The sequence below is a fragment of the Echinops telfairi genome, unplaced genomic scaffold, assembly GCF_000313985.2.
Source record: "Echinops telfairi isolate 266 unplaced genomic scaffold, ASM31398v2 ScPeMD7_7458;HRSCAF=8496, whole genome shotgun sequence".
Lineage (NCBI taxonomy): Eukaryota > Metazoa > Chordata > Mammalia > Afrosoricida > Tenrecidae > Echinops > Echinops telfairi.
This window is the reverse complement of record NW_022111358.1, coordinates 11,201,199-11,210,866: the sequence shown is the minus strand read 5'-3', so window position 1 is coordinate 11,210,866 and position 9,668 is coordinate 11,201,199. Positions and strand designations below refer to the sequence as shown.

Below are 9,668 nucleotides of genomic sequence, written 5' to 3'. Positions count from 1 at the left end.
CGGCCCTGCAGGACAAGGTAGATTTGCCCCTTTTCTGTTTTACTGGGAGCTCTTACAGATAATATTCTATAGTTCAATTAGACTAAGCATAATTATGCAATTGCTGCCACCATCATTTTCAAAACATTCTTTCGTCTTGAACTCTTTGATCATCAGCTCCCCTCCCCCACACCCCGTACTCCCCAGGAACCCTTATTTTATATAGATATACAAAGCCGTCTCTTACACCTTCTAATACATCTGCCCATCTGTCTACAATTGTTATCCGTTCCTCTTGAGTGGGGTTATAGTCATCATTGCTATCGGTTTGCCCAAGACAAACACTCTTGGCGGGAGGGACTAGAAAGCTGGTCTTTTCCCCGCAGAGCAGCTGGTGGTTTTGAACTGCTCATCTTGTGAGCGGCCCAACTCTTTTAACCACCAGGCTGATACAAATAATGCAACAGAGTTTCAGCGTTTCCCTAAGTTCACTGGCACCGGAATCAAAGAGCCTGTTCTAGCGCAACTCTGCCACCACCTCGTGCTGCACTCTTGGTCACTTACGCTGGTTTTCAGTCACTGACGCTGTAAAATGGGGTACGGATAGGGAACAACACCAGACGTCGATGGGAGGGAGTGCGGTGTATTAGGAGCCAGGTGCAGAGTTTGGCAAAGAAAAGGCAGCCTCCACTCCCGGCAACTTGATGTGGTCTCATCAGTATAGTAGTGATTGTCTTTTTCATGTCATATAAATGGGAGCACACGTTATATGGCCTTTTAAACTGGCTTCTCCCACGCAGCATAAAGCCTCTGGGATCCATCCATACTGCTGTGTCTAGATAGTAGTTAATGTAATGTTTGTTCTAGTGTTGATACACGTTTTGCTAATCCGTTCACCCAATGAAGGAGATTGCACTTGGTTGCTAGATTGCGGGGGCTTTCAGAATTGGTACCAAGGAGCTCAGGGCAATAGCGATCTGTAAGGAGCCCTGGTGGTGCAGTGGTTAAGGCAGCTCAGCAGCTAGCCGAAAGGTCAGTGATTCCTATCCACCAGCAGCTTTGCGGGACAGATGTGGCATCCGCTTCCATAAAGGTTTCCTCTTGGAAGCCTCACGGGGGCAGTTCTGTCTTCTGGGGCAGTGATGGGTCAGACTGGACGCGATGATAGCGGATGTGACTTGGAAGCAACCAGCTCAACGTGAGCTGGCACTCTGCTTGTGGCTTTCTGTCCATGGCACCGCGATAGACACAGGAGACCGCTGGGGCGCCATTAGTCATTGGTTCACTAGAAAACAGCTCCCAGAGACATAATCACGAGCAACGGCTGCTGCTGGGCCACCTGGCCCACGGTGACCTCACGTGCAACAGCCCGAGAAGCTGCCCCCTCCACCCCCACCTTCCCCCGTCGTCCCGGTGACCCGTGTGTCCGCGTCCATGGCTGTGGCTGCAGTGCCAATCCACCTCCCCGGGCCCCCGCATCCTGCTGGCCCTCTGCTTCCCCAACAGATGCCCCCTCCAGGGCAAGTGAGTATTTCCCAGGTTTTCACGGGCTAATTTTTGAAGTGATCACCAGGCCTTTCTTCCGAGTCTGCCTTGCTCTGGAAGCTCTGTTATCATGGGTGGCCCTGCCGGTATTTGAGATACCAGCAACGCTGTCATCCTCAAGCCACCTCAGTGTGACAAACTGACAGATGATTCCTACATGTTTTTTTTTCCTTCTGAGACCAAATCCCCTACACCACACAGCCCGGCTCCTCAGCTGCTGGTGACACAGGTCAGGGGCTGTGACCACTGCCTCCGTAGTGGAGCCCGTTTCTAAAGCCCCCTTTGATAAGACGTCAGGTAGCTGCTAAGTCACTCCAAAGTAAAGGGGACCTCAAAAAGTCTGTGGAGATGGACTCCGAGAGGCGGGATTTCCCCACATCCTTTCTGAAGCTCCCCGACAGTCGCTGCTCGAGCGCCGGCCTCCCTAGTCCACACTGCACACGCGGGAAGAAAGGGTGGGCCAGTCACCCACTGGTTAATTCCAGAGGTGGCAGATGTGGCCCAGCTGCGTCTGTATGAACAGCCAGGATTTCCTCCAGGTAGCTCACAATGGCCCTTTGAGCCGTGTCTCCCGCCAGTGCCTGGACGCTGCCTATGTGCTGCAGGGCCTGTCTGACCATTTGGTCTCTTTCCTGGGGGCCAGGGGTCATCCTGGTGTCATCCCCCTCAGCTCCTGATTTTAAAAACTGTAGGATATAGGACCGGACCATGTTCCCACTCAGTTCAAGGGCTTCCTGGATGCAGGGCAGGTCTGAGGCACTGGCCAAGCTCAGGAGGTGAATCAGTGCCCGGCAGATCTGGGTTCGCAGGCTGGCACAGTATTTGAACTCCAAAAAATCTGTGGTGTCCTCGCTCTTCTGCAAGGCTGTGACCAGCGCGGTCCAGATCCGAGTGTACTGCTCGACGGAGCCGTACTGTGCTCTCGAGCCGGGGCTGGAAAGCGCAGCGGCGGATTTGATGCGCACTTTGAAGTTCTTACATGACGTCACAACCGACGTGAGGGCGTGGTAGGCCTGGGAGGTCCACAGGGCTGTTCCTACAGAGAACACAGTCGTTACAACAGGTGAAGCCTTAGAATATGTGGTGGGCGGGGAAGGCAGGGAGTAGACACGTGGTGTTCAGGCCAGTCAGTCTCTGTCTTTATTCTTACAAGAATCCTGAAGCATCAGCGGTGAGAGACTGACTGGGACCAGTGCACCTGACCCCGGACCCACACCCCAGACCAGCCAGTGACCCTAAACAGGGCCTTTGGTGACGCAGGAGAAGGCTTCTTCTTCCCCTGGGATGATGGTGTGTTGGGAGGAGGTGGTTTGGAGCGGGGAGCAGGGGCTGAATGGTCGTCCCACCGCCCTCTCAGGTGGGTGCTTCTGAGCAGTGTGCGACCCACACAGCTGCCTGGCTGTGCCGGCAAAAAATACCCCCTCCTCTTCCGCAGTCTCACCCCAAGATTAGCTTCCCAAGGCAAATATTTCATCCCACAGACAGAGAAGACTTCTAGTTTGGGGAAGAACTGGGCTTCTGTTTCCTCTCTCCCTGACGGCTCTGCCACTGGATTCTTGCCCGTCCCTCAATCCGTCTGCCTCCTTAAATCTCCTGCTGCACCCTTTCTTCAGGGCAACGTGTATCTCTTGCCAGTAACCAGAAAGCCAGGGTCAGACAGGCTGAGGTGGGAGACAGCCAGGGAGGTTCCCTGGCTCCCAGGGCTTCTGGGCTCTCCAACAAGCAGCCATCTACCTCAGTGAGCTCCAACATGCTCTGGGCAAGGGCATTTCCTGCGAGCAGACCTGAGCTGACTCGGCCCCCTGCTCCTGGCTGTCGGGTCTGCCCAGCCACTTACAGAGTGAGAGTCCCCTGGCTCTGCTGGCTCAGAATGGCTGTCTCCTTTCTGGGACACGCTTACGCATCAAAGCTTGCCAGAGACAAAGGTATCAGGCAAATGCTGCCACTTAGGAGCAAGCAATTTGGAGGTTATGATCCATAAGCAAGCAGCTTAGCCACCGAGTGATCTAACAATGTGCACATCAATTAGAGACAGATGGGACATTCCAATTCTCTACCAAGTGCCCATAAGGGATTTGTACTTTCTTTATCTCACGGGGGAGACAGGCTGGGCTTTCGACTCCCGTCAACAGTCACAGCCTTGGGAACCCACGGGGGGCGCTATGAGTTAGCACTGACTCCATGGCAGTTGAGTTTGGTTTTGGTGTTTGATGCAAAGAGCCCCAGGAGGGCAGTGGGCTTTGCACTGGGCGGCTAATGGAAAGCTCAGTGGTTGGAACCCACCAGCTGTTCCACAGGGGAATGAGGAGGCAATCTGCTTCCTTAGAGATTTCGCCTCAGAGACAAAATGGGCAGAACAATTCTACTCTGTCCTACGGGGCCTAGGTGTTGGAATCAGCTCAAAAGCAGTTCCTTGATCTCATGCCACGTCCCCCTTTATTTCGGTCTGATTATTTAAGTAATACATGTCCATTAAAGAAAATTCGTGAGCTCTCATTTTATTATGGACTTTCAGCAGAAAAAGTCCTGCTCATTTTCCGACCCATAGGCAACCTCTGTTAATAATTAGGCCACTTTCCTCTCTGTCTTTTTTCCTACCTACCTCTTGAGATGACACTAGAAAAGTTCATATCCAGCTTTAGTTGCTTAACACGGAAAGTATTTCCTCAGATAACCAGAGACTTTTTGTAAGCATCATTTTAAATGGCAAGAAAATATCCCAGGACACATTAAGCATTCTGCATCTGTGTGTGTGTGAATGTGCATGCACAAATACAAACCACGACTTACTACGCATCCCTCTGAAGCCATACGTTTCCCTGTTGCCAACGCTGCGATAAGCATGACCGTGACAAGCACTTCCACCTAGACTGGGGCGTGCGCCCAGAGGAGCCTCCTTACCTAACGGGAGAGCAGGGTTTTTAAAGACGTTCCCCATTGCGTAACACGCGTTCCAGCGGACCTTCATGGCGGCCTCAACCAGAACGGTAGAAATCAGGGCCTGGATGGCCTCTTCAATGATTTCGGCAAACCTGGGTTTCTCGATGTGAGACGGCCGCAGAAAGTGAAGCAAATTTCCCAGAGCCCGGACTGCATTGCTTTTGACCTAGAATGAAACAGGAGGCGATGCCAACACTGAACGGGTGTGTAGTGGATCCCTTTATCTCCTGAGTCTACCTGCACCTCCTTGCCCCGCCCCCACCCCCTATGCAGGGATACGCGTGCAATACCCTCCGTGTCTCCGGGAGAAATACTGGCTTCATTGGGCTTCTACCTTGTCTTTGTCCTTGGATGCTTCTATAGCGGATCGCAGCATTTTCAGGAGCAGGAGGCCAGAAAACTCTTCCTGGAAACTTGGGTCTGGGGTTTCCCTGCTCCACCCCGAATCGAGCCAAGCATGTAAAGAGGAAAGATCCATTTAAGCACACACATGAAAAAGATATGCTCACGTAGGACAGCTGTAAAAACCTCAGGAAAACGGCTCCCAGATCTGTTCAGATCAAACAGGGAGCGCCATCGTTTCGACGTGGTTAAACAGCACGTCCACATCCAGAAGGGTGTGTAAAGGGCAGTCTCGAAATGGGAGTTTGTGCACAAGGATGTCCACTGGATACGAGCACACATTCCACGTTCACGAGGAGGGAGATGTTACATCATTACCGCACAGGCAGATGGTGCAATATGAAGTAGGATGTTTCCAGGAAACACGAACATGCTTGCACGTATGTGAACGTTAAGTGACAAAATGCGGGGCACTTGGTAAGAATATCTTTAGAGGGGAGCTAAGGGGCCAGGGTAGGGAAAGGCTTTACATGGAAAATCCCTTTGCATTACTTAAAAAATGTTTCAGCCCGCGGATATGTCACTGAAAACACACACGCACACCCTACATTTAGAAATGTAGGACCACCACTGTAATGTGGACACCCTTGTAGCAACAAAGAGCATTTTATATTAAAACAAAAGTCAGAAACCAACCGACTGCCATCACGTCAATTCTGACCCCCAGCGACCCTCTAGCCTGAGAGTCTAAGGTCCCCGAGATTATACATTTGCAGTGGGAGCAGGTCTCCTCTTTGCCCCGTGCAGAGACTGGTGGCTGGTTTGAACCTCCGACCTTGCAGTTTGCAGTAGCCCCACAGCGCTGCCAGGGTGCCTTTGTGTTTTATATAGATACGTCTTCATATATTAGTGCTCCTGGGGGGCACGATGGGTAAGCGTGCTCAGCCACAAATGGAAATGTTAGCAGGTCACACCCGTCCTGAGGCACCCAAGAACCAGGCCTAGCGGTGTGCTTCTGGAAGTGCAGGGCTTTGCGAGCCCCACGGAGCAGCGCGGCTCTGCACACCGGGGGTCCACAGCCAGCACTGGCTGGGCGGTAAGCAACACCTGACTAGGGTCCTACCATCTCTCAGGAGCAGCTTGCCGGCACCATTACTTGAGGAGATAGGACACGTGGTAGGAGGCTGCACGTCCTAACACGAGGAACACGGGTAATTCTTTTCTATCCAGGACCAGAGACAGCTCCGTGGGACCTCCGCCTCCAAAGTCACCCACTAAGAGCCTGAGCTAAGCCACCTACATGTTGACAATCAGCGTGTCGGTCAGGTTTCCCAGGGACCAGGCTGCCTTGGCCCGGACGTTCAGGGACTTGTCTTGAAGTGACATCAGTATTGCATTTGCAGTGTCTGCAACAAATATGACATCCTAGAAGATACACAAAACAAAAAGACCAGTTGCTTGAGAAGTTCACCTTGGCACCTTTAGAATTCTATTTATTTCCAGATAACGCTATAACCGATTACCACTAATTTTTAATAGGAAATAGAAACTCATTTCTTCAACCAACCGATTCTTCTTCTAGTTTATTACAGTTTGGACACTCATTAAAATCCCCTGGCTTGGGTGAGAGCATTTGGATTCTGGTCTGAAGAGAATATCTTGTAACCTGGGGCATGGTGAGGACCAGTCTCAATCTAACCCTCCCAAATCCAGTCCTCTCATTCCCATCCCACCATCGTCACTCCAGCCACCCATGCCACTGTCTCTCCTCCACCCTAGACACCCACAGCTGGGTCAGAGCTCACAAGGTAAAAGGACATCAACATCCTTCATCTTGCCAAATAGGGAGTCTACATGGCACCCTTACTTTCTGACCCACTAATTCTTAATGCCCCACTGGTTTTAATGATTTGCTGGAATGATTCACAGACAGCATGGGAGAGCACACAGCTACCCATTTCTAATAGCTGGAAATGATACAAACGAGGAGACCCAGAGGATGCGGTCTGGGAGGGGTCCCAGCATGAAGCTTCCGTGTCCCAAAGAGGTGTTATCCTCCCTGAGAGGAGCTATTCCCACTAGCCAGGAAGCTTACCTGAGCCGTAGGCTCCTGAGGCTACTCAGCATCAGGACCCCAGCTGGGCCCTCGAGGGCTGCTCAGTCCTCACTCACTGGCCTCAAATGTGGTCCCGCTCTCACGGACCAGAAACAAAGCCAAACCGCCTCCTGCAAGTATCTCTAAGTGTTCTGTGCTTGGACTGATTTCTACCTCAGGAAGTAATATTCTAACGGCAAAATGCATTCCTAAGACACATCGTATTTATTATATACTTCTGGGTGAGTGCGAGAAAAACCACCCACTGCCATCCAGTCCATTCTGTCTACCAGGCACGCAAGGCCCCAGATCTGGTGCCAACTGCAGATAGGTGAATTAGACACATTATGCTATAGACAGTCTAGTAGCAATTAGGAAACTGGATTCCAAAGCAGTTTAATTTCTGTTTATTTCCAATTCAGGAGCTCCCGCTAAACTACACCCACTGCCATCAAGTCATTTCTGACTCAGCGACCCTACCGGGCAGCGCTGACCTGCCCCGGTGGGCTTCAGAGACTGGCACTCTTTACAGGAGTAGAAAGCCCATCTTTCCTCCAGAGACTGATTGGTGGTTTCAAACTGCCAACTTTGCGGTCAGCAGCCCAATGCCTAACCCACTGCGCCACCAGGACCCCAGGGGTGCCCCAGCCTTCACAGAAAAGCAGTGCCGTGGTTTCTAAAGCAGGGAGAGGAGAGCCCGCTGGGCGGTGCTGACCTGCCTGAGACAGGGGAAAAGCACGTAGACTCCCAGGGCCCGGGACGTCGCCGCTTTCACCAATCGGTTCTTGCTGTCATTCAGGCCCAGCAGCACGGTGATGCACAGGACCTGCCTGTCATTCTGCAGGGAGGCAGGGCGAGAGGAGGGGTGAGCACGTGCCTGAAAGATCAGTAGCCGAGTCCCCGTTCAGCAGCTGAACTGCTGTGACCTTGAGGCTATCTCTGGCGAAGAGCAGGGGCTCAGTTCAGATTCAATCGCTGCCTGAGCACCCACTGTCTACCGGGCACACGGAGTGGGTCAGCACGTTTAATCTTTACTACTTCATCGAAGCGGCCCTCTTCCGACAGATGCACATGCCTCTGAGAACTGAAGCAAACAAGCTGACTGAACACCGTATGTGTTGGGTCCTCAGCACAGCGTTCCCTCGCTTCTCGCATGATCCCTAGTTTACAAATAATAAAGCGAAAACTCAGAGACGGCAGGATAACCGCATCACAGTGGAAGAGCCAGGATTTGAACTTAGGTCTCTAAAGCTCCAAACCTCCCTGACTTTAAAACGTCAAGTGCTACTCCCACTTCCCCCACCTACCTTCTAAAGCACAGGAGAGAAAGACTTCACGGTTTAACTTTTAGTTTTCCCACGTGCCGCTTACAGAGATTCCAGGCAAGAAAACCCGCAAACACAATGAGCCCCGTTTCCTCAGACGTGAGGTTGCAGACCGGCTCAGAGTGACAGAGACTCAAGCCCAGACCGAGGAGGCTCGCGAGCATCAGCGAACGGTGAGAGAGTGCCCGAGCGTTACCGGCAGGATGCTGAAGGCCTCTGGCAAGATGGAGGACAGGGCGTCGCAGGCGCTCGCCTGCAGAGTCGGGTGCTCCGAATTCTGCAGGGCTCTGGGCAAAGGACCGGCCAGCATCATAGTCCAGAACGTCACCACCTGGAACAGCCCAAGAGACAACAGGTGGACATCCTCGACAACAAGCCCAGAGAGGAAATTTCTCCGCCCAGTCGGGGCTTTCCGTCAGCGCTTCCACCGGTGGTTCTTCCAGTGTCGAAAAGGGCTTGAGAAGGCAGCAGGGTGGACCCCTTTGTTCGGTGACTGGAAACTAGAGGCCGATGAAGCTGAGCGGCTACAGGGGCACCGGGGACCAGGAACAGCAGCAGCGAATGCATTTGGAGATCTTACTGCATTAGGCGGACACTGCTCTAAGCGCTTACACACCACACACATCAACTCATCCGAGTCCCCGGCCCAACCCAGCGATGGTTAGCATCAGCCCCACTTCTTCACACGAGGAAACTGAGGCACAACGAGAAGGTATCTTAATTGGCAGCGGCAGAGCTGCACCGCATCTGTCGGCTGGCACCCAACACGGGCTCCACACACTATGGGTAACAGAAGTGACCTGTAGTCACAGGAGTTTCCGATGAATCCTGAGAGGGTTAAAGGGAATTAACGTGCATCAGCCCTCATACGTGTTGACAGTTACATTTCATGCCATCTTCCAACTGCCCAGCAAGTGAAGATGACGACTTCTCTTTAAAATAGGGACACTAACTCTGCTCACAGCCACCCACCCTAGATTGACTCCCCTACCTCTGACTCCGGGGACACGGTTCTTCCCAAGCCTTGTCTGCCTGTAGGGCAAGGTGAATAGGCACTCTAGGCTGGTTTTAGGTAAAAGAAGTTTTGATTTGCTGGTTGTATGTTATACACAATCCTATCACACACTGAACTGCAAAGAAGCCGAAATCCAAAGAAAACCATCCGTGCTAGTCCCACATCATTCTAGATTCCAGACCATCATTGCTTGTCGCTGGATGACACCATGCTGTCTATATCACTTTACCACCGAGCCTCAAAACAAAGCTACGACGGCAGCACTGAGAAAAACTGAGTTCACATGGACTTACCAAAAGGACCGGTACTCTCTGACCGGCTGCTAAGGCAGCGTCTGCTTTATACTGCTGTATCAAGCCCGTGCCCAGTTCTTCCAGAAGCTGCCGAGGTGAAAAAGAAACCGATTTTCAAGACTAAGTATGAGAAC

The 9,668-nt window shown here is 52.1% G+C and overlaps 1 protein-coding gene across 1 annotated transcript in view; it reads right to left on the bottom strand.

Annotated features, from left to right (window-relative positions):
* Positions 1-1,402: 1,402 nt before the first annotated feature.
* Positions 1,403-9,668, bottom strand: part of HEATR6 (HEAT repeat containing 6) — a 33,768-nt gene continuing 25,502 nt past the window's right edge. The window contains exons 14-20 of the mRNA XM_004707361.2: positions 9,535-9,621; positions 8,423-8,557; positions 7,617-7,739; positions 6,107-6,231; positions 4,799-4,895; positions 4,426-4,630; positions 1,403-2,560 (exon numbers count right to left, since the gene is read on the bottom strand). Of these exons, the coding sequence (XP_004707418.1) occupies positions 1,989-2,560; positions 4,426-4,630; positions 4,799-4,895; positions 6,107-6,231; positions 7,617-7,739; positions 8,423-8,557; positions 9,535-9,621 (1,344 nt within the window). The 3' untranslated portion in view covers positions 1,403-1,988. The remainder of the gene's footprint in view (positions 2,561-4,425; positions 4,631-4,798; positions 4,896-6,106; positions 6,232-7,616; positions 7,740-8,422; positions 8,558-9,534; positions 9,622-9,668) is intronic.